Source organism: Lissotriton vulgaris, chromosome 2_1 (genome assembly GCF_964263255.1).
Source record: "Lissotriton vulgaris chromosome 2_1, aLisVul1.2, whole genome shotgun sequence".
NCBI classification, from domain to species: Eukaryota; Metazoa; Chordata; class Amphibia; order Caudata; family Salamandridae; genus Lissotriton; species Lissotriton vulgaris.
The window spans coordinates 51,010,984-51,035,716 of record NC_141687.1 but is presented as its reverse complement, the minus strand read 5'-3'; the positions used below and the strand labels follow the sequence as shown (position 1 = coordinate 51,035,716).

General features: G+C 44.6%; 1 protein-coding gene across 1 annotated transcript in view; it reads right to left on the bottom strand.

Annotated features, from left to right (window-relative positions):
* The window catches only part of CFAP65 (cilia and flagella associated protein 65), a 464,473-nt gene that overhangs the window by 297,874 nt on the left and 141,866 nt on the right, over nt 1–24,733 (bottom strand). The window contains exons 9-10 of the mRNA XM_086954439.1: nt 22,286–22,551; nt 280–495 (exon numbers count right to left, since the gene is read on the bottom strand). Of these exons, the coding sequence (XP_086810565.1) occupies nt 280–495; nt 22,286–22,551 (482 nt within the window). The remainder of the gene's footprint in view (nt 1–279; nt 496–22,285; nt 22,552–24,733) is intronic.

The following is a 24,733-nucleotide window of genomic DNA, read 5'->3' as shown; positions in this document are numbered from 1 at the left end:
AATGAGTTTGTTATCAATCCACGGGTTCACTCAATGAGAGCGTCAGAAAAATGTACAAGAAAATTCTCATCACTATGAATGAAAATAAAGTATCAATGATGATAGGTACCAAAAGGAGGCTTTCCTAAACCACCAAACAATGAAGGATAGAGATCATATTTACAAATAGCAGCAGCAGCATGGTGTTGGTCACTAATTATGACTTTACAGTCTAACAACCCATCTGCTTTTCCTTCACAAACTTGCATGACTGTGTTCTGTGGATTACCAAACATTTACCTGACCACAGGGCACTGGAGTAGGGAGGAGTAAGGTTCCATCTCTTTCCAACTGCAGCTTGCCCTCCTTTAGCATGGAGCCCAGGATGTCCGGTGGATACATGGTCAGGCCTCTGGTCATGTTTGTCCGGTACAGCGAAAGGTGCTTTGGTAGAAGTACAGCTGGTTTCGCCTCATCTGAATGGCATGTGCCAATCAAATCCAGAAAGAGAGGATCCTGGGGAGAAGGCAAATCACATGGCCTAAGTGAACATCTGGTCTTCCACACACAGAGCCTCAACCCTCATTCATGTTTAATCAAGTTGGAAATAATTTGGATAGTGTCATGTTCAGATTTCTACGACCTTTATTAGAATTATGAATGTGTTCTATTAAGGTTCCATTGGGTCCCAGCTGTGCAATTGTCCCAATACAGTCATAAAAAATTGGAAGAATGCATATTAAAAAAATGCTTTCATTAGAGTAATTCTTTTACAAACGTCCCATTTCCCCAACTTCGTATGATTGTTTCTTATCACCACATGGAGCATGTGCAATTAGACAGGCAAGTTTAAGTACAGTGAACAACATATCTCTGCATCAAGCACAATATGTAATGATGAGTCGGTTATCTGGTACTTCATATTGATAAAATAATGACATTGCTTCTAATTGAACTGGAAGGCGAAATCAAAGAAGGGAAACAGTGGCTTTAAATTAAGACTACTTCTTCAACAACAAAGGGTCGAACGTGTAATAAAGGCAATTCAAATTACCGTCTCGGTGCAATTTAGGAAAATATTTATGTTGCCATGGTAGCACTATTCACAACAGAATTCTATTCAGACGTTGTATACGAATCCCCCCGAAAAATTCCAAACGCAGCTTTATTTTATTACTAAAAAAAACTCACTTATGTTGAAAAATAACAACAGTGCATTAAATTGCAAAAACACAAAAATGTTGTAGAACATGAGTAAGACAAAACCGAAATTGATAGGTCAGTGTACAGAAAGACTTGTAATCCATTGAGTAGTTTATCTTTCAGGAGGATATATCCACCTCACACTGTTAATCTTGTACAGTAGTTACATCTGAAAAGAATCTGCAAGGTGAGAATTCCTCCAAGTTCAATGGCTTTATGTTGCGAACATACATGGGCAACAAATCTGTTCTACCCACGTCTCATAGCAGGAGTAGTTCATGTTTCAATCTAATTGAGGAGGAAATATCTACCTGAGTGTGTTAATCCTGTGACACTAGGTCCCACTGAAAGATTCCACATGGAGTGAAGGCCTCCGACCTTCAGGGGCTTCATACTGCAAACCCACAGGAGCAACAGACATACTCTACCCACGTCTCACAGCGAGGAGAGATTCCCAAGGACTAAGGCAAGTTTGAATCAGATGAATCCTGAAGACCAGTTCCCTCCCTGACCAATGTGAAATGAAATGAAATGAAATGAAATGAAAAGACGATTGGTAAAGCACTGTGGCTACCCTACGGCGTCCCAGCGCTGCAGGAGGTCAAGCCTGAGACAGAGCCGCAGAAAGTTACTCTGGTTTGTTAAAGAGTCCGGTTTTCAGGAGTTTTTGGAAAGTTAGTAGTTTGGGCTCTGATCTGAGTGTGAGAGGCAGTGCGTTCCAGAGCCTGGCGAGATTGTAAGAGAGCGAGCGGCCTCTGCATCTGGCTCTCTTGAATCTTGATATTATGGTGAGGTAAGAGGTAAGTGCCTTGGAAACAAACACGAGAAGGTGTCACCACGTTCCAGTACCGACCAATCATGATCCAGAAGAGCCAGGGATGTGCATAATATGTTTTTGGCTGTAAGATACTTTCATTTTGTGCAGCATATGTTCCTGGAGTTTTCAAAACTTCAGTGCCAGCTTAATAAAATCCTGCGGAAGCTTGAGCCACAAGACGTTAATGCTGCATGTATGTACAGCTCTTGTGGAATCTTGAGCCACAAGACATCTGTGTCAGTGATGCATGTATGCACAGCTCTTGTGGAATCTTGAGCCACAAGACATCTGTGTCAGTGATGCATGTATGCACAGCTCTTGTGGAAGCTTGAGCCACAGGATGTCTGCGTCAGAGCTGCATGTATGTACTGCTCCTGTGGAAGCTTGAGCCACAAGACGTCTGTGTCAGTGCTGCATGTATGTACTGCTCCTGTGAAAGCTTGAGCCACAGGATGTCTGCGTCAGTGCTGCATGTATGTACTGCTCCTGTGGAAGCTTGAGCCACAGGATGTCTGCGTCAATGCTGCATGAATGTACTGCTCCTGTGGAAGCTTGAGCCACAGGATGTCTGTGTCAGTGATGCATGTATGTACAGCTCTTGTGGAAGCTTGAGCCACAAGACATCTGTGTCAGTGATGCATGTATGTACAGCTCTTGTGGAATCTTGAGCCACAAGACATCTGTGTCAGTGATGCATGTATGCACAGCTCTTGTGGAAGCTTGAGCCACAAGACATCTGTGTCAGTGCTGCATGTATGTACTGCTCCTGTGAAAGCTTGAGCCACAGGATGTCTGCGTCAGTGCTGCATGTATGTACTGCTCCTGTGGAAGCTTGAGCCACAGGATGTCTGCGCCAATGCTGCATGATTGTACTGCTCCTGTGGAAGCTTGAGCCACAGGATGTCTGTGTCAGTGATGCATGTATGTACAGCTCTTGTGGAAGCTTGAGCCACAAGACATCTGTGTCAGTGCTGCCTGTATGTACAGCTCTTGTGGAAGCTTGAGCCACAAGACATCTGTGTCAGTGATGCATGTATGTACAGCTCTTGTGGAAGCTTGAGCCACAAGACATCTGTGTCAGTGCTGCATGTATGTACTGCTCCTGTTGAAGCTTGAGCCACAAGACGTTAATGCTGCATGTATGTACAGCTCTTGTGGAAGCTTGAGCCACAAGATATCTGTGTCAATGCTGCGTGAATGTACTGCTCCTGTGGAAGCTTGAGCCACAAGACATCTGTGTCAGTGCTGCATGTATGTACAGCTCTTGTGAAAGCTTGAGCCACAAGACATCTGTGTCAGTGATGCATGTATGTACAGCTCTTGTGGAAGCTTGAGCCACAAGACATCTGTGTCAGTGATGCATGTATGTCCAGCTCCTGTAGAAGCTTGAGCCACAAGACATCTGTGTCAGTGCTGCATGTATGTACAGCTCTTGTGGAAGCTTGAGCCACAAGACATCTGTGTCAGTGATGCATGTATGTACAGCTTGTGTGGAAGCTTGAGCCACAAGACATCTGTGTCAGTGCTGCATGTATGTACAGCTCTTGTGGAAGCTTGAGCCACAAGACATCTGTGTCAGTGATGCATGTATGTACAGCTCTTGTGGAAGCTTGAGCCACAAGACATCTGTGTCAGTGCTGCATGTATGTACTGCTCCTGTGAAAGCTTGAGCCACAAGACATCTGTGTCAGTGATGCATGTATGTACAGCTCTTGTGGAAGCTTGAGCCACAAGACATCTGTGTCAGTGATGCATGTATGTCCAGCTCCTGTGGACGCTTGATGCACAAGAAGTCTGCATCAGTGCTGAATGTATGTACTGCTCCTGTGGAAGCTTGAGATAGAAAGAATGGTTCTGTCGGGAAGGTGGCAATTGCTTTGTACAAGTAAAATCACTGTATTCACAAGGTTTGTTTTATGTGAAGTAAGGATTAGTTACTTACCTGTAATCCTAGTTATCTTCCAGGGGTATCCTCATCAAAGTCATAAGCATTAGAATATTCCCGCCCATGCGCGGGACCCCAGAAACACTATAATATATGTGCCCCACATATATATATCCATATATATATACCCATTCATATATATATATATATATATACTAATAAGCAACTGCAGCCTAGAACACAACAGCTGAATCATGCTGCAAGGAATTTCCATCATCACATGAAAACATGCATTAGAAACAGGAAAAACAACAATAACATTTGTTTGGAATCTGTTTTAATGCTCAGTAAACAGTAGAAATTCTCATAAGGAACTGAAAGCATAGACAGCTCCCAGGCTGCATTGCAAACACCCAGTCTTAAAAGACTGAAAAGCTAACCTATAGCTACATAGAGAAACACTGACACCGTGCCTTTAAGGCACTCCTGACCCCCAGCTTCCCATTATGTCTCAGGGGTGACAGTTAGGTCTGTTGTTCTTTGCGGAGACTGAAAAATCCATGGTACAAAGAGGTTAACAACATCTCCAAATTATAATAGTCCTTTGCCCAGGGAGGCTGGAGGTTTGCTAATGACTTTGATGAGGATACCCCTGGAAGAGAACTAGGATTACAGGTAAGTAACTAACCCTTCTCTTCCAGGGGATCCTCATCAATAGTCATAAGCATTAGAATAGAATAGCAAGCCCATCAACCACCTGCAGGTAAATGAGAAAAACAGTAATGCAATCAATAAGCTTAGAAAGTCTAAGCCCGGATCAAGCAAAAACTATCCAAACAGATTCCTCAAGGAGGCTTGGCCTACTTGAGTATCAGCTCTGGAATCAGATTCTAGGCAGTAGTGCCTCGCAAAGGTATGAACCGATGTCCAGGTTGCAGCCTTGCAAATCTCTGACATTGGGACGTCATGTAAGAAAGCAACTGTGGCCGCTTTCCCCCTAGTGGAATACGCCTTAGGAGGCAACAGTATGGGTCTTTTCGCCAGCTGGTAAGCTAAGGTAATACAGGATACCATCCATCTCGAAATGGATCTCTTAGCGGCTGGGAAGCCTGTACTCATGGCGCCATAATTGACAAATAACTGATCCGTCTTCCTTATGCCTTTGGTACTCTCTAAGTAGAATTTAAATACTCTCTTGAGTTCCAAGGAATGCAGCGACCGCTCAGCCGGGGTCGCTGGGTTTGGGAAAAACGATGGAAGGGAAATGGACAGATTAATATGAAAATCAGACACAATCTTAGGGAGAAAAGACGGATGTGCCCTCAAGACTACTCTGTTATGGTGGAAAACAGTGTAAGGCTCTTTAGTACACAGCGCTTGAATCTCGCTTACTCTGCGCGCTGATGTAATGGCTACTAGAAAGGCGACCTTCCAAGACAAATGCGGCAGAGAGGCTCTGTGGATAGGCTCAAAAGGTGGGCCCATCAACTTTGATAACACCAGGTTTAACTCCCATGGAGGAGAAGGGTTTCGAACAGGGGGGTACACCTTCTTCAACCCCTGTAAGAAGTCCTTGACCACCTGCATTTGGAAAAAGGAGGGCTGGCTAGGTGACTTCCTGTACGCCGTAATGGCTGACAAATGCACCCTGATAGAAGCATGCTTTAACCTATATCTTGCTAAGTACAGAAGGTAAGGGAGAATGACATCCTCCTGCCCCTTCGTAGGATCAAGGTGATGTTCTCTACACCACAGAAAAAACCTCTTCCACTTAAACGCGTATGACGCTCTTGTGGAGGGTCTTTTACCTTCTTTTAAAATGTGCATGTAATCAGGAGGCAGTTACAAATGTCCGTATTGCAGGACCTCAGGAGCCATGCTGTCAAATTCAATGAGGGAAGGTTGGGATGAAAAATCCTCCCACCCATCTTGGTCAGCAGGTCCGGTCTGCAATGTAGTCTCCCGTGTGGAAGTACTGACAGATGAAGAAGGTCCGGGTACCACCACTGCCGTGGCAAGTCTGGAGCTATCAGAATCATCTTCATGTTGGATCTGATGAGCTTGGACACCACCTTCGGGATCAGGGACAGAGGAGGAAAGGCGTCGGCAAATGTCTCTGACCAATCCATCAAAAGCGCATTCCCCCTTGTCCCTGGACGGTGGAATCTGGACACGAGGGTGTGCCATTTTTTGTTTTCAACGTCTGTAAATAAATCTATTTCCGGACGACCCCAACGATGGAAAAGGTCCGCCACCACCTCGTCGTTTAGCACCCAGTCTGGCTGATCTTCGAAGGGCATGCTGAGTGCGTCTGCCTTGACATTTAGCACTCCTGGAAGGTGCACTGCCACCACCGAGAAGCCAGTGCCAGATCGCCCTACGACTCCAGGGAGAGAGGACGTGACCGAGTACCACTCTGTTTGTTTAGGTAGAACATGGTGGTCGTGTTGTCGGACTGGACCAGGAGCGAGTTAGATTCGATTGCAGGTAGGAAAGCCTTCAGAGCAAGGTGAACTGCTTGCAGCTCCAGCATATTGATGTGGTAGGTTTGTTCCTTTGCCGACCACCGTCCTTGTATCTGAAGGCACGCCATGTGTGCCCCCCCAGCCTTGCAGAGAAGCGTCTGCCACCACGGATTGCACTGGAAGTGGCTGGGAAAAAGGGACTCCTACAGAGTCCACCATTTGAGGGAGGATCTCGCTGCTTGGGAGAGACCTATCTGATCTTCCCAGTGACCTGTTGATTGATCCCACTGGTTCTTCAGAGTCTGCTGCAAAGGGCGCATTCTCAGCCTGGCGTTGGGGATGAGAAAGATGCAGGAAGCCATGGATCCTAGCAGGGATGCCACCTGCCGGACTGTCGGATTCTGCACCTGGAGGAGAAGCTTGCACTTCTGACTCATTGAAGACAGTCTCTCCTCCGAAGGAAATGCTCTTCCCAAGTTTGTGTGCAGAACGGAGACGAGGTAGTGGATGGTCTGGGTGGGCTGCTGTACCGACTTCTCCATGTTGACACGGAGGCCGAGATCGTGTAACTGTTGCAGACAGATCTGGAAGTCGTTTCTCACTTGCAGAGGGGATGGGCATTTCAGCAGCCAGTCGTCCAAGTATGGATAGACGAAGAGAGCTTTTCTGTGTAGAAAAGCTGCCACCACTGCCATGCATTTGGTGATGGCTCGCGGAGCCGGCTTGAGTCCGAAGGGTAGGACTTTGTACTGGTAATGTTTGTGGCCGATCACAAACCGTAGGTACTTGCGATGACGTTTTGCCATAGGAATATGGAAGTACGCATCTTGGAGGTCCACTGAACACATCCAATCTCCTATTTGTAGATGTGGACATATTTGGTGAAGGGCCAACATGCAAAACTTCTTCACTATGACCTTGTTCAGAAGTTGAAGGTCCAGGATAGGTCGAAACTTGTGCTCCTGATCTTTTTTGGGGACAAGAAAGTACCTGGAGTAAACTCCTCTTCCTCTCTGAGAGGGCGGAACCTCTTCTATAGCCTGCTTTTGAAGAAGAGCATTCACCTCTTTTCGAAGCAGTTTTAACTGGTGACGACGAGACTTTTTCAAAGGCATGTCCTTGGAAAGCGCGCGGAAACGTAGCGTGTATCCATTGCGCAGTATATTCAGCACCCAACGATCTTTTGTGATGCTGCCCCACTCTGCCAGATGTTGTGAAGCACTTTCTCCCACTGGTGTGGGCAACGGCGGCAGAGGAAGCCACTGCTCATGACTTCCCTCCTGCTCTCGCTGTGGTAGAGGACTGTTGTTGGTGACCACCTCTACCTTTGTTGGACTCTTCTTCCCTGAAACTGGGACTTGCCCTGGTTCTTGTTCTGGGACCACTGAGGGGTTTGAACCCTCTGTTGAGGCCCCTTGCGCTGGTTGGATTTGTATCGGCATTTAAATTCTTTCTTTTTTTCCAAACCAACCGCCTTGAGTGTCCAACTCGGTCTTCATTCTATTTATCTCTTCATCTGCGCGTGTGCCGAAGAGAGAGGAGCCAGAGAATGGGAGGTTCAAGATCCTCTGCTGCGCATCCGGTTTTAGTCCTGTCAATCTCAACCAGGATGATCTCCTGGCGCATATTCCATGCGCGTAAGAGTGCGCTGACAGCACCGCACCATCTGCTGCTGTGCTAATCATCTGATTCGCCACCAGAGATCCCTCGGTGACTATTTTGTCAAAGTCTTTCTGATCTTCCTTTCGGGGGCTTGGTTTTGAAGCGCTCCAAAGAGTCCCATAAAGCTCTGTCATAACGGCCTAACAACGCAGCCGTGCTGGAGACCTTAAGGGGAGCAGCAGCAGAAGTGCAGGCCCTGCGACCCCACGAGTCCTGGGACCTACTCTCTTTATCCGGTGGAACAGAAGAAGTAGCAGTGACAGCATACGTCTTCCGTGCTGCAGCTACGATGACTGAGTCTGCAGGTGGGTCTGTCTTAACGAAGACCGGATCTGAGGTAGCCGGCTTGTATTTCTTTTGGATATGAGCCGGCACCGCCTTAGTGGGTGCTGGAGATAGGAAAGTGTCCATGACCGGGTCAAGGATTCCACCCTCTGCATGCCTCTTCTTTCTAGTCACTTGTATATTTGCCTCAATCTCTATTGAACAAGTTACTTAACTTCGGTAACGCTTTTTCTGGTAGATACAATATCTGCCTGTGGATTCCTCACCTTGTGAATATCCCCTGCGTCAGCAACATTCGGAAATTCTTTTGTAGCTTCGCGCCGACGTGGACCCGGACGTCATAGAGGCACGACATCGCTCGCGACTCCGCTGACGTCACCGACGCCAATAATAGGCCCACGCCGGCGTGATGACATCAGTTCCGCCCTTTTTTCCGTGCCTTCGAGGCACACGGACGGACCAATGACAGTAGACATATACACAGTATACGCAGTACCAATATCAAGGTAACACACACAGTGTGAAGTAAATGCAATAAAACATTTGACAATAAAATAAATACATAATAGAAACACTGGCATAGAAGAGTGGACAACGGGGAGGCGGGTGGGTCAGTGAGGAATCCACAGGCAGATATTGTATCTACCAGAAAAAGCGTTACCGAAGGGAAGTAACTTGTTCTTCTGATAGATACATCTGCCGTGTGGATTCCTCACCTTGTGAATAGAGTCCCACAGCAGTCCCCACTCTCGGAGGAGGGTGTCCACTCTTCTAAACCAGGAAATCCTGAAGGACAGAGCGCGCAAAGTGGCCGTCCCTCCTCACCTCAGAATCCAAGCAGTAATGCTTTGCGAAAGTGTGGAGGAAGGACCAAGTTGCCGCCCTACAAATATCCTCAACAGGAACACCTCTAGCTAATGCAGAGGTAGACGACTTAGCTCTTGTAGAATGAGCCCTTATACCCTCTGGAGGTTCCTTACTGGCCAAAGAGTAGCAGATCTTTATACAGAGGACAATCCATCTTGATAAAGTTCTTTTATGGACCGCTCTTCCTTTCTTGCAGCCAGCAAAGCCAATGAAGAGCTGGTCATCCAGCCGACAGTCTTTAGATCTGTCCAAGTAAAAGGACACCGCCCTCTTGGAGTTCAGACGGTGCAACCTCTCCTCCTCTTTGGAAGGGTGTGGGGAAGGATAAAAGGTAGGGAGGGTAACAGATTGACCAAGGTGGAAAGGAGTTACCACCTTAGTCAGAAAAGCAGCCCTCGTCCTAAGAACCATTCGATCAGCATGAATGGACAGGAATGGGGGCTTGGAACTAAGAGCTTGAAGCTCACTAACCCTCCTTGCCGAGGTTATTGCAACGAGGAAACCAGAGTTGCGAGGCCTCCGGGTAGTTATGCGCTATATAAGTGGAATTTTTCATTTCATTTCATTTCTTAAGGGTCAAAAGCCTCATAGGACATTTGTGGAGAGGCTCAAAGGGAGCACCCATCAAAAAGGTCAAAACAAGATTTAAGTCCCACTGAGGCACAATGAAAGGAGAAGGAGGGAACCTATTTGTGAGGCCCTTCAAAAACCTAAGAACAACAGGAGACTTAAAAAGAGACGGCTGGTCAGGCAGGCAGAGAAATGCCGACAGCGCAGAAAGATAGCCCTCCACTGTGGAAACAGCAAGCCCCTGTTGCGCCAGAGAAAGAGCAAACTGTAGAACATCAGATAAATGGGCTCTCAAAGGATCTAAAGAGTTCTCACCACACCAAGTGATAAATTTAGACCACCTATATGAATAAATGTACTTAGTGGAGTCACGCCTGGCTGACAAGATGACATCTACCACGTCAGGCGGGAGAGAAAAAGAACTCAGGTTGCCCCGTTCAATCTCCAGGCATGAAGGTGTAAGGTCTGGAGGTGGGGGTGTAGAACCTGCCCCTCCATCTGGGAGAGGAGATCTGCCCTGAAAGGGAGATGGAGCGGCGGGTGAGAGGAGAGGTGGAGAAGGTCTGAGTACCACACCCTTCTTGGCCAATCCGGGGCAATCAATATGACTTGGGCCCGGTCTTGGCGAATCTTCCTCAGAACCGGAGGAATCAAAGGTATGGGAGGAAACGCGTAAAGGAGTCGTCCTTCCCAACTCAACTGAAACGCGTCCCCCAAGGCCCCTTGCATCGGATACTGGAGACTGCAGAATAACGGGCAGTGAGCATTCTCCAGAGTGGCGAACAGGTCCAACTGAGGAGTCCCCCACGTCCGAAAGACGTGACGAACCACCCCCGGATGAAGTCTCCACTCGTGATCGGCCGAAAACTGCCGACTGAGACTGTCTGCACGAATGTTCTGTACCCCGGCCAGATGATTCGCCATCAGACAAATCTGATGGTCCTGAACCCAGGACCAGAGACGCAGAGCCTCTCTGCAGAGACACTGCGACCCTACTCCTCCCTGCTTGTTGATGTACCACATCGCGGCCGTGTTGTCCGTAAGGACCTGAACCGACCAACCGCGAAGGGAAGGGAGGAAGGCCTTGAGCGCCAGACGTATCGCCCGCAACTCTAGAAGGTTGATATGAAGCAACCTTTCCTCTGGAGACCAAAGACCCTTGACCTCCAGATCCCCCAGATGAGCACCCCACCCTAGAGTGGATGCATCCGTTATTACCATGGCCACCGATGGAGGAAGTTGAAATGGCTTTCCTTGCAACAGATTGCCTTCCACGCTCCACCAAGATAGATCCGCTGCAGCTTCTCTGGAGATCCTCACTGACTCCCTGAGATCTCCGTTGTGCTGATACCACTGCCTGCGGAGGCACCACTGGAGTTCCCTCATGTGCCAGCGTGCATAGTTGACCAATAGAATGCAAGAAGCCATCAGACCGAGCAGGCGAAGGACCTTCAGGACTGGAACGACCGCTCCATTGAAGAACAAAGGAATCATTTCCTGTATCTCACGAATCCTTTGAGGAGGAGGGAATGCACGACATACAGTAGTGCCAGTACCGCACCTATGAACAGGTTGCGCTGGGAGGGCACCAGGTGAGACTTGGGTACATTTATCGAAAAACCCAACCAGTACAACAACTGGGTTGTCTCCTGCAGATGATGGAGCACTCTCTCCGACGACTCCGCTTTGATCAGCCAGTCGTCCAGATACGGGAATACAGGTATCCCTGACCTTCTGAGATGTGCTGCCACCACAGCCATCACCTTGGTAAAGACTCGAGGCGCAGTAGTAAGACCAAAAGGAAGGACCGCAAACTGGTAGTGCTGCGACCCAACCGTGAAACGGAGATACTTTCTGTGCGACTTCAGGATTGGGACATCCTGCAAGTCGAGCGACACCATCCAGTCTTCTTCCAGCAGCGCTTGAAGAACCTGAGCAAGGGTGAGCATCTTGAACTTCTCCTGTTTCAGGTAAAGGTTCAAGATCCTGAGATCCAGAATTGGCCGAAGCCTGCCATCCTTCTTGGGGATCAGGAAATACCGGGAGTAGCAACCCTGACCCCTCTCCTGCTCCGGAACCACCTCTATTGCACCTTTTTGAAACAGAGCCAGGACTTCTTCCTGCAGGAGAAGCAGGTGGTCCTCCGAACAATAACCCTGGCAAGGAGGATAATTTGGGGGAAACTCCCGAAAAGGAAGCGCATACCCATTCTCTACAAGATTGAGAGCCCAAAGATCCGATGTTATCAATTCCCAATCTTGAAGAAAATGGGTAAGCCGGCCCCCCACTGGGCCCACATGAGCCGGAATGGCGGATCTAGGGCTGCTTTGCTGCGGAGGCTGGGGGCTGGGAAGGGGAAGAGGAGGAGGAGGAGGAAGCGTTACGGCCCCGAGACCGGGACCTCTGCTTGCCCCTATAAGATCTACACAGCGTGTTTTGCTGCTGCTGCGGCTGCTGCTGGGTTGACTTATAGGCTCGAAAAGAAGATCTGCCAAATCCTCTTGAACGTCTACCAAAAGTGCCCCTGGACTGAAGGCCCAACGACTTCGCAGTCGCCCTGCTGTCTTTAAAGCGTTCCAAGGCAGTGTCCGCTTTTTTCCCAAACAATCCAGACCCGTCAAATGGAAGATCCATCAATGCCGCCTGGACATCTGTGGAAAACTCACTTGACTTCAGCCATGCAGCTCTTCTTGTGGCTACGGAAGAACCCATGACCCTAGCAACAGAGTCTGCCGTGTCCAATCCACTTTGAATAACCTGCCTTGCTGCAGCTTGAGTATCAGAGATTACCTCCTGGAAGTCTTTCCTACTCTCCTCAGGCACCTTGGGCACCAACTGCTTCACAGTGTCCATAAGAGTGTGGATGTAACGCCCCATCAAGCAGGTAGAATTCGTGGATTTCAAAGTCATACTGGCAGAAGAGATAACCTTCTTAGCAGCCTGATCCTGCTTTCTCGACTCCTTATCCGCTGGGACCTGCGGAAAAGCACCCGTAGATCTTTTGGAACATGCAGCCTTCACCACCAAACTCTCTGGTAAAGGATGAGAGGATAAAAACTCCGGGTCTTCAGGAGCTGTCCTATATCTTCTAGCTACTGCCCTAGACACAGCAGGAGCCGAAACAGGTTTTTTCCAAATCTCCAAAATTGGATCCTTTAAGGCATCATTAAAAGGCAACAATGGTTCAGACACTGAGGAAGGTGAATGAAGGACCTCCGTGAGCAGATTAGATTTAAATTCTGCAGTTGGAAGAGCAATGTTCAACAAGCCCGCAGCCTTCTTTATCACTACATGATAAGGCGTCACATCCCTTGAGGGTTCATCAGAAACCGAAACAAGGTCCCAATCAGGTGACAGCTCCAGGCCACTAGCAACAGAAAGGTCCTCAAAAGGATCCTCAGAATCCTGTAGTTCGCCTTCCTCCAGATTCTCCTCACGATATCTTTCCTCCTCCATCAACCTCTGAGCCTCACGCCTTGATCTTCGCTTCACAATCGAAGCCGACGGATCCGCAACCGACTCCGACGGAGCCGGTGCTGGAGTCGAACCCGACGTCGGACGAAGAAGAGATCAACGACGTCGATCAGGGTTCGGGTTCAAAGATGAAGGGACTGGCGTCGACGGAATCGGAGACGTCGACCTCGGCGTCGATGGCTTCGGGGTAGAAGGCCTCACCAGATTCGGATAATGCCAATGCGGCGTCGGAGCCGGCATAAAGGGCATAAAGGGCGCAGGTGCATAGGATTGAGGAACACCTAGACCATATACCATCGGACCCATAGGACCAGCAGGAGCCCCAGAGGGATACATAGCCCTTGAATAAATTCCGAACATCGCATTCAGAAAATGCGAAGGATCCTAACCTGGACCTGGGAAGGCTGGATACGAACCCCCAGGCGGATCTTGAGGGTGCGGAGTCGATGTGACGTCGACCTCCTCTTCAGGCTGGTGCACCGGAGTCGTCAGACCATCGGGCAGCGGAGCCTCTCCCTCTCCAACCACCTCCTCCTCACCTTCATCCTCCCGACCTGAAGGATGGGATGGGTCCGGAGATGGAACAGCTTTCTGCTTCGGCGAACTCTGTGAATTTGCATGCGACGCCTCAGCCTCGGCATCCTGTTCCTCCGAAGCCGAAGAAAACACCTTCTCGACCAGCTTCACCTGCGACTTCGGCTTGGAAACCGACTCCTTTCTCGACCGATGTCGGGATTCATGGGTTCTCTTGTTATACTTCTTCCTCGAAGACCTTGAAGCATGGGCTGAGGACGAATCCGATCGTGACCTCGAGCGAGACCTTGACTTCGAGCGTTGAGTCTGCGATCTTGATTTCTTCTTTTCTTTTACTTCTTTAAACTTGGCAACCAGAAGTTTTGCTTCCCTTTCCCGGAGGGCCTTTGGTTTCATCTTCCTGCAGGATTGACAGTCCTCGACGTCGTGGTCGGAGCTCAGACACCACAAACAGCATTCATGCAGATCTGTGATGGACATCACCTTGTTACATTTTCCGCAGGCCTTAAACCCGGTCTTCTTCGAAGACATGTCGAAAGAAAGAGAAGACAAGAGACTAGAAACAAATAGCAAGTAACAAAGTTACAGCTAAGGCTACAGACGATCCCAGAAAACCGTTAGCGTCGACGACGCGGAAAAAAGGGAACTTATGTCATTACGCCGGCGTGGGCCTATTATAGGCGTCGTTGACGTCAGCGGAGTCGCGAGCGATGTCGTGCCTCTATGACGTCCGGGTCCACGTCGGCGCGAAGCTACAAAAGAATTTCCAAATGTTGCTGACGCAGGGGATATTCACAAGGTGAGGAATCCACACGGCAGATGTATCTATCAGAAAGTGTATTATAGCAAACTGGCCACAAATAATTTCAAAGATCATAACCTCTCCTTATTTGGAAAGTGATACCCTGCAACCTAAAACGACCTAAACTCCTCTAGCTCATCTATTCACCCCACCAAACACATAAATGAACTCACTTCTGCCCCTTTTCCCCAACAATTATCACACCTAACTCCTATTAATTTACTCTACCACACAGAAGCTGGAGTAAACGCATGGGATGGTTTGCCTAAGCACATACAACGAATCCCAAGAAACTCCAATAATCAATTACACTGGCCTAACCAGTTACCTTGGTTTCCGAAGCAGTGTGCTAAACCGCGCAAAGCACTGCAATGCCTTCTCAGGGGTAGTAAGCACTATTTGAATGCATTTAGAATACAATACAATAGAACACATGGCAGCAGTGGAGGGGCTGCAGGCAGAATAACTGCTCAGTCTGACACCTGCATCCCCACCCTGCCCCCTATCCCCCGTCACCCAACCTGCCCCACCCCCACCTCCTCTGGCCTTCCCACTGACAGTTTCTGCCTGCTCAGAGCAGGTGGAAAAGGTCAGTGCTTTCCTCCCTGGAATGGGTAAAAACACACTGTAAAGGATGCAGTATGTCTGGGTCTGTGTGATAATGTCCCATTCTGGGATGCAGGAATTTGGAGCTGGGATATCAGGTAAATCATAGACTCCAACCCACTGGTATCACCACACCACATTTTGCAATATTCATAATGAGAACATTCGTTTTTTTCTGAACTAAACCAATTAACAATTTTGTACAGCACTCATTAGAAGCTGAATCACTCGTCGTTATTACTGTTTTTGGTAAATATATTACCTGTGGCACTAGACGATAAAGTAATTTCCTTAGGTAGAAGGATGAAAGTAAAGATTGAAACCTTAGGTTCCTGGCTCCAGAACCAGTGTTGTCTAGTCTCAAAGTTGCTGATATTGGAATGTGCATTTCTAGGTTCTAATCTTGGAATCTATAGCTGATCAATAAGGATGCAGTTCTAAGCAATCACTTCATCTTTCTGTGCAAAAATTGTAAGAATTTGAAAGATACATAAGAAAAAAGCAAAACTCATTTAAAAAAAATATATATTTGTGCTGTCTAGGCTAATCTTCTTTCGGATAATCTGATCTACCAAACCCCACAAAGCAAGCTTTTTTTATGGGGTAAACAGTCAAAATTTAAAATGTAAAATATCGAGATGCCACAATATTGAGTTTTAAATATCGAGAGGACACAATACCGACTTTCAAAAATATAGTGGTGAAGAATATCGATATGCAGCTAAGAAATATTGTTAATAATATCGAAGTTAATAATATTGTTAGTCATAATGTCACTGTTAAAAATATCAATTTTTTTTGTGTTTTTAGCGTTAGTATTTGTGTTGAAAGTATATATTATTTTTGTAATCTATGTTTGAATTTTTTTAAAGTAATGAATTTTAGGAGGCAGACCTGGAAGCAGAGGTCAGCCCGGGACCAGGGTTCAATTCCCGGCTTGGCGGGGTCTTGAGTTGGAAAATGTCCATGGACTCGACAATTCTCGCTCCGGTGCCTACTCGATTCACGGGTTCACACTCTGCGACTCTAGGCAATAGCATGCTTAATCTCCACAACGGCCCCTCGCGGCGGGATGCCTGGCTTTCACCTTGCGGATACCCTGCTGGGGTTATCTCACAGGGGAATATCAGGACGGGTTCCCTAAGCAAGCTTAGAAACCGGTTGGTGATTTGCGCTATATAAATTCCTGTACATTTACATTTAGCGTATTTTAGTTCCATAGCAGGTTGTGGGTTCATAGGGGAATAGGGTGGGAAGTAAATTAATTATAATATATTAATTAAATATTGTTTTAATGAATTAATTATATGTTAATCAATTTTTGTGTAATTTTATTCTGTAGTGGGTTGTGGGTTTGTAGGGGAATAGGGTGGGAAGTAATTTAATTTAAATTAATTAATTAATATGTTAATTAATTCATATTTTTTGTATTTAATAATTTGTATGGTTAATTGTGTTAATTAATTACTAATTAATTATAAATTGATTACTAATAATTAATAATATATTGGTAATTATGTTAATTGTTTTAAGAAAACGTTGAGGGTTGCTAGGGGGTAGGGTGGGAAGTAATTTAATTTTTATAAAAATTTGTAATATGTTTTATATAATATTTATTTAAAGTTATTTTATAGGGTTAATTGTGTGACTGAATTTATATTTCATGGTTATTAATTTTATTGTTAATTGTTATTAGTTAATCCATTGATAATTATTTATGGTAATTGATTAATATTTAACAATATTGGTTGTGACGTTTATAAGGGAATATGATGGGAGGTAATTTTTTTTTAAATAATTGTTAATTAATGTTAATTATATTGCAAGAGTGGGAATACTAAATGAATCCCCTATGCTATCTGACAGTTTCCCTACTGTTATACTTGGTGGAGTGGGAATAGTAAATTATTCCCACCCACTATCCAACACTTTCCCAACTGTTGCATTCGCTCGAGTGGGAATAGTAATTTTTACCCACCCGCTTTCCAACACTTTCCCTACTGTTGCACTCAGTGAAGTGGGAATAGTAATTTTTACCCTCCCGCTATCCAACACTTTCCCTACTGTTGCACTCACTGGAGTGGGAATAATAATTTTTACACTCCCACTATCAAACCCTTTCCCTACTGTTGCACTCAGTGGAGTGGGAATAGTAAATTATTCCCACACGCAATCCAACACTTTCCCAAATGTTGCATTCGCTGAAGTGGGAATAGTAATTTTTACCCACCCGCTATTCAACAGTTTCTCTACTGTTGCACCCACCAGAATGGGAATAGTAATTTTTACACTCCTGCTATCCAACACTTTCCCTACTGTTGCAGTCAGTGGAGTGGGAATAGTAAATTATTTCCACACGCTATCCAACACTTTCCCTACTGTTGCACTTCCTGGAGTAGGAATAGTAAATTCTACACTCCCACTATGCAACATTTTCCCTCCTGTTACACTTGTTGGAGTGGAAATAGTAATTTTATACCCTACGCTATGCAACGTTTTCCCTACTGTTATAATTATTGTAGTGTGATTTTGTTTAATTTTTATTATTGTTATTATTTAATATTTTACATATAAAATGTATTTTTATATTTGTATTACAGGTTTATTCAGATATATATGTAATTATAATTTTACTGATGTTTTTAACATTTTACAATTATATTTAATAGTTATTTATTAATGTTATTCAGTTAATGTATATATAAAAAATAATTATGCATGTTTAATATTTTTTCATTACATTTATTAATTTTATTTATTTTTTAAATAATTCTAACTATGTTTTCTTTAATTATATTTATAATTCAATTAATTTATATTATTAAAAGACATTTAAAAAAATTTATATTTTATACAACTATATTTTTAACAACGATATTTTGGTATCAATATTTTGGTACAATGCTCGCAGCGGTTGTTTTGCTCACTTTGGGCGTGTCTACAACGAGGGTTTGAGGAAGCATTGGGACTTCAATTACCAAGTGCCCCGAGACCACTAAAACAGAAAGCCCATGCACACTCTAAAATGGGTTAAATGAATTTCAAACATAAATCAAATGCAGTAAGGGAGACAAAGGCATGGAAAATACATTTGCAGTAGTATTAATTAAGAATAATAACAGGTTTGTCCTTGGTGTGAGGTGTCTTTAATGTTCAGACACATGAAGAACCAGCCGACACGTGTTTCGTCGTGTATGGCACAGTCTGCCTACGACTCTTCAGGGCTGTACAAGATTGGAAGGGATCCGAAGGTCGCTCAGTCGGTGATAATTCCAACCCGACAGGGCTCTGGATCGTGAAAGGATGAATGGTTCAGCACAAGAAAGAAACGTTGTAAACATTGCTGTTAGGCGAAACACAAGACACACAAGAAGTCACGACTGCAGGACGCACCCGCCTAACAGTCCGTGTCCCAGGCGCCTACCTAATCCACACCCAATCCAGAGGGGTTATATATGTATTTTCGCCTAACAGCAATGGTTACAACGTTTCTTTCTCAATGATCAGAAACAATACCAACGTCTATATCTTCGCATATCATATCTTGATTGACCAGCAAGAGTTTTAGGAACTTGTCCTGAACCATTCATAACCAGAAAATAGTTCTAATAAACTTCTACAACAACATTCCAAAAATGGAAATAAGTAAGGTATTAGAAGACTTATGCCAAACACTTAGGAACATTGAAGAAAAACAGTCTGGGGACATATGCGTCATAAGGGTGGGCGAATTCAACTGTCTTCTATACCCACATAGCCACCTGGGCATTTTTGGTTTGGGTGTAGCTAGAGACGAACTCTGAGTACACTTCTCCCACACGAACTTGGACAATTATCTCAATGATTTGATCTTCCAATTAGACTTGGGCTTCGCAAATGAATTATGCTCTCCTCCGGTTCCTTTTGAGCCAACATTCTTTGGGAGGGGATGCAAATCAGTAATTGTTTTCGCTCTTATATCTAACCGAAATTCCTGTTACGTCCTTACTTTAAAACATGTGACATCGCAATGAGCGACCACCTTCCAAATAGCCTATCCTTTTCTCTTGCTGGGAGTAAAAAAACAACTAATATTACAGAAAACCTATATAGCTACAAATTAAGCCACGCAAAGATGAATGGATATGCTATAAAGTGGAATAAAGTAGAGCCTACGGCCTTTTTTGAAACCCTTGTCAAAAACAAATATAAGGAATTTGAAACATGTCTAACTGTGACTGGTGAATATGCCCTAGTTACTGAGAATTTCTGAGGAAATACGTAAACTCCTCACAGGGACCCAGAAACAAGGTAAAATCAAGACGCAGGGATGGTTTGACAGGGACTGTAGCAAGGCCCATGCTCACTTACTGATGGTGTTAAAAAGTGAGCCGAGAAGTAGGGTTGAAGTAAGACTCGCCAGAACTGCCTATCAACGTGCAGTTAAAAACCGTAAGAGCCAGCTGAAACAGGAAGCCTGGTAGGCGCTACATCAAGCCTGCCTAACTAAGGATAACACTGGTTTTTGGAAGGCTGTAAACGCCCCGTTTTTTGCCGATAGGGTAATTGACACAATAGAAGTGGCAATCACGGAAGATAGATGGGTCAAATATTTTAAAGATCTTTACCAGGCAGATGGCCCAACTGAGAGTGTGAGATTGGATGCAATTGGAGGAGACGAAACTGTGCCCCAGGCATCTTTTCCAATGAACATCGAATTCTCACTGGCGGAAGTCCAAACTGCCATTAATGATAGCGCTGCAGGGAAAGCCCCAGGACCAGATGGGGTGCCAGTGGATATATAAATTTAATACCGAACTATGGGCCCCACTTTTAACAAATGTCCTGAATAGCTGCAACAAATATAGGTTCTTTTCCACCTGGCAAGAGGCCATTGTGATCCCCATCTTTAAAAAAGGTGACCGAAATGAACCAAAATGCTACCGTCCAATATCTTTATTGGACTCACTCATGAAAGTTGCCGTGAGGGTCATATTAAATTACAGCTTTGGGTAGAAGAAAATGGCATACTTTCACAGTTCCAATATGGGTTCAGGGCAGGACTTGGTACGACAGAACAAGGCTTGAACTTAGCGCTGATTATAGCAAAGTATGTAGCAGCTAAAAAGGAAAAATTATTTTTAACATTTGACGATCTAAGTTCGGCCTTTGACTGTTTAAACCACGACAAACTCTGGACCATACTGCTGCAAATTGGCGTGGAACCAAATCTGCTGACATTCATTAAGGAGTTATATTGGGGGGCTGGGGCGAGGATAAGGTTTGGGAATCAGGGCGAGTGTACCTCCAAGTTTGGCATAAACAAAGGAGTCAGACAAGGATGCATACTCGCACCATTCCTGTTTAATTTATACATAAACAGTGTAGCTTCCCATCTTACTCAGGACAAGCAGGACTACCCTCAAATCAGGAATACCCCAGTCCCCATTTTATTATATTATATGCAGATGATGCAGTAATTATGGCACGGACCCAAGTTGGTCTCCAAAGATCGCTTACTAATTTCTCTAACTATATGAATGATAGAGGTATAAAAATAAACATAAGCAAAACATTCACTATGTGCTGTACTAGTAATAAAACTTCTACATGTAAAATCTTTCTCTCAAATACAAAAATAGATACAATTGATACATTTTCGTATTTGGGAATTAACTTTGAGAAAAGAGGCACCTGGTCTTCGGCGGCTCAGGCGAGAAAACTGGCCTTCTCGCGAGTAATAGGGGCCGTCCGAAATGTTGCTAATAAGTTGGGTGGACGACCTGCACCAGTGCTTGTGGACATAAATAAATCTAAATGTGTTTCCACAGCGACATACGGGGCAGGGATTTGGGGAATAGCAGAAACGCACAATATACAACTCTGTGAGAATACATTTCTCCATTATCTGCGAGCCGCCCCAGGGTCCACTTCTACTAATGTATGCCACAAGGAACTGGGTTTGCATTACATATCGGATCTCATCAAAGTTAACCCCGCTTCTTCTATGGCATAAGGTATGGTCTACTGAGGAGACAGGTCTAAATAGAGATATAATTAAGGACTGTCTTAATCTCCAGGGGGTGTCAAGAATCTCCTGGATTACGTATGTAAAGAAATTATTTTATAACATTGGATACCCAGAATACTTTGACTCCCCAAGTTGCTTAGAGACTGTTTCAAGAAAGTAGCTGAAAGAAATTTGTCTACTTTTCTTAGAAAATAAACGCTGGTTGATAAAGAAATGTAAGACCTCAGTCTTACATTTTGATGCTCCAAGGTCAGGGGATTCAGCCATACTTGATTCAGATGCAAAGTTGTTATTCTTGCATGATACTTACACGGTTTCGTGGGGGGACTTTTTTTAGACTGGTCACATTCCCAGAAGTAAATTCCTGGTCTAAAAATTTGACATTATGTCCATGCAATGATACTTCTGCTCAATCAGTGTTACACTGCATACTTTTTTGTAAATTTTATACCCTGCCAAGGAGAAGATTTTTAATTCCTATGATGAAAAAATGGGGATTGAAACAATGTAGAACAGTACTGTTGAGATTACAAATGCTGGAGGATGAACTGACTATGTTCCTTTTGTCGTCGTTCTTAAAAGTTATAATCAGATATAGGATCACAATGAACTGATTTATAACAATCCTCCAAGTCACTGTAAATTCTTTTAATGCATTTAATTTCCACTTTCATTGTACTTACATAAATTAAGACAATGTTTTTTATGGAAAAAATATTTTTATAATATGATCTGTTTTTTATTGTGCTTGTATGGTTTTTAAAATCAAAATCGAATAAAGTAGTTTTTGACTTTGACTTTGGTACTTACCTGTATGAAGATAGGAAGTCAATATTTTGTCCATCGACATTTTGACCACGATATTCTGGTACCTCGATATTTTGACTGGCGATATTATGTCAGTGATCCGTTTTATGGAAGTTCTTCATTTTATAGCTGCCCCTGCTACAGTAAAATAAGGTTCGATGTCAAGTGCTCAGGTGCTCAGTTGAGCTACGTTTGAACTGTGTCAATTAAATGCTAAAGCTGCCCTAGCCTCCTGACACACACTGGGAACAGTAAGAAAGTGTGTCTAGCCCCTGGAGTCAAACTGAGCACCATATCTCTAAGCTGATTTAGATCTTACCTGGTGATGGATAAGGCAGGCCACTCTTCGGTAGTGAGCGATTGTGTGAGTGGGGCAAAAGAGGACCTTCAGGATCTGTGAGCTGTTTCCAGCAAGAACGCCGCAGGGCGGGTCAAAGGAGAAGACGCTTTCATTGGCATCAACATCAAACACGTAATGGGCTGGGACATCAACCTCATTGCGGATCTCCAGAATGCGCTGCGCCTGCTCTCCCACGTTGATCAGGCCAAAGTTCACAAGGTTACTCTGCAAGGACACAGATGGGCCTATAAAAGAAGATATAGGGAAATGTAAATCAACCTCTAATAGTCATGGCTAGGACTTGATCTTTCATTTATTATGGACATTTTGACACCAAGAAACACCTAGAAAATGAACATTAAAGATTCTACAGATGATGGTTAATGAACTGCCATATTATAAAGAGAAAGGACAAGAGAAAGAAGTAAATCCCATGAACTGGTGGATGGCATTACTGCATGAAGGAACATGTGCATTCACAGGTCCAGTAAGGTGCCCGACCAGGCACACTGGGATCGCAAGCACATTTTAGTTGAACGATATATTAGTTGAAGCATTACACATGTTGGGGTATCTTAAAAGAATAGATATAATTGTTATGGAGCATCTGTTAGGATAAAAGAAGTCACAGGTAAAGTGGACCAATCAAAAAATAACTGAGAACGTATGCAGAGACGAATAATGGGGAATTGCAATCTAATTTTCTATTTTATGAACTTGCTTTCTGTATTACACACCCTGTACTATCACTTTGCCTATAAGGGGAAATTGGTAATCAGCGGACAGGATACAGACCTCAGTGACACCTCTAACCAATGCAGTGAATGGCTCTAGGTAAATCTATAGATAATGTTGGTACCTGGTACAGAACATTTTAACAGTGCAATATTTAAACTTGGACCACTGATGGCTCGTTATGGAGGTACACCTCCCGGGGGGAAACACTTACCGGCATTTCACCCGTGGAACTTTAGGATACCAAGCTTAAAAGAAGACCTAGAAGCGACTACCAACTACTTTAAAGAAAATGAGGTGTCGGTGGAGTCAGCCCATGTAATGTGGGAGGTGTAGAAGACAGTAATTAAGGGATGCGGTATTTCGGCCATGGCCAAACATAAAAAAGAAAAGCAGAAGTAATTATTAGCAATCGAAGAAGAGGTTAGCAAGATAGAAGCTGAGCTCGTCTTACTGGATCCCCTGTTCTCCAGAAATAGGTTATTGGTCAAACAAAAAACAGTATAAAGATATCGCTGAAGAAGCGGCGAAAATGCAATATCGAGCAACCCAACACTGAATATATGAAATAGATGATAAAACTAGTAAACTGTTAGCACGTCTAGATAAACGGGAATAGGCCAACAGAAGGGTCTTTGAGGTTACATCAAACAACGGAAAGCTATGTAGAGATAGTCAAGATATAGCAGAGGCCTTTGCAGCATATTATAGCCAATTATACACACCAGCAGGGTCGTCCACCCAGAGGCCCAGGAACTTCTGGCCACCCTCAAATTACCCTCCTTAAATGAAACAGCGATGGAACGTCGAATAATGACGCAGTGACTCTGCGCGTCAAACCGATTGCATGTCTCTGAGATTTAACATGATCTTCTGTGGTTTTTGACGTCAGGACACACAGTACGGACTTTTATGTGATGTGGCCTGCTGTAGCATAATTATCTGTCTAGAAGAAACGATATTGCGCCTTAACCATCGAAATTGACCCCTAAGGGCCGGGTATAAGTTGTACTATCCTCTGCGGGACTACGGATTTTTAGCTACATTTTCTGCAATATTACGGCAGACTGATGTTTTCCAACGGTACGACGGTTTGACCAAGGCTGATATACTCTCCCTGTCTAACCACGCCTTTGTACAGTTTTAAGAAAATAATTTTCATTAAATTGGTTTTTGAAGAATAAGAAGGAATAAAGGAAAAATAAAAAAGCATTGGGACTACAACGTCCAAGGCCAGTATTCTGCATCCACTCTACGAATGTATTCATACACTTTGTTTCTTGCCCTGAGGAAGTTCCTTTTACAGGAACGAAACACGCTGGCTGTTGTCGAGTTGTTTTTATGAAGAAAAATAAAAAACTATTTGAAATAAAGTGACAAGTTTGTGACTTCATCCCTAGGGCTGCCTCCACCTTTGCATTGAATTTTGTCTCTGGATTTCCAGTGGGACCGAGCTGCATCAGGTCCCGTGGTGGGCTGCCACAGGACTTCACTTAAAAAGGGACTTTATGATTGATGTGCTCAGCGTAGAGTCCGCTGTAGGTTCATTTTGTTGTATTAGAGAGGGAACTTATGGAGGTGAATTTAACTGAGAGAGAGGTAGTACAGGCAATGGGGGCTTTACAGTCAGGGAAGGCAATGGGACAAAGTGGCCTACCTCTAGAATTGTATAAACTGATGGCATCCACAATA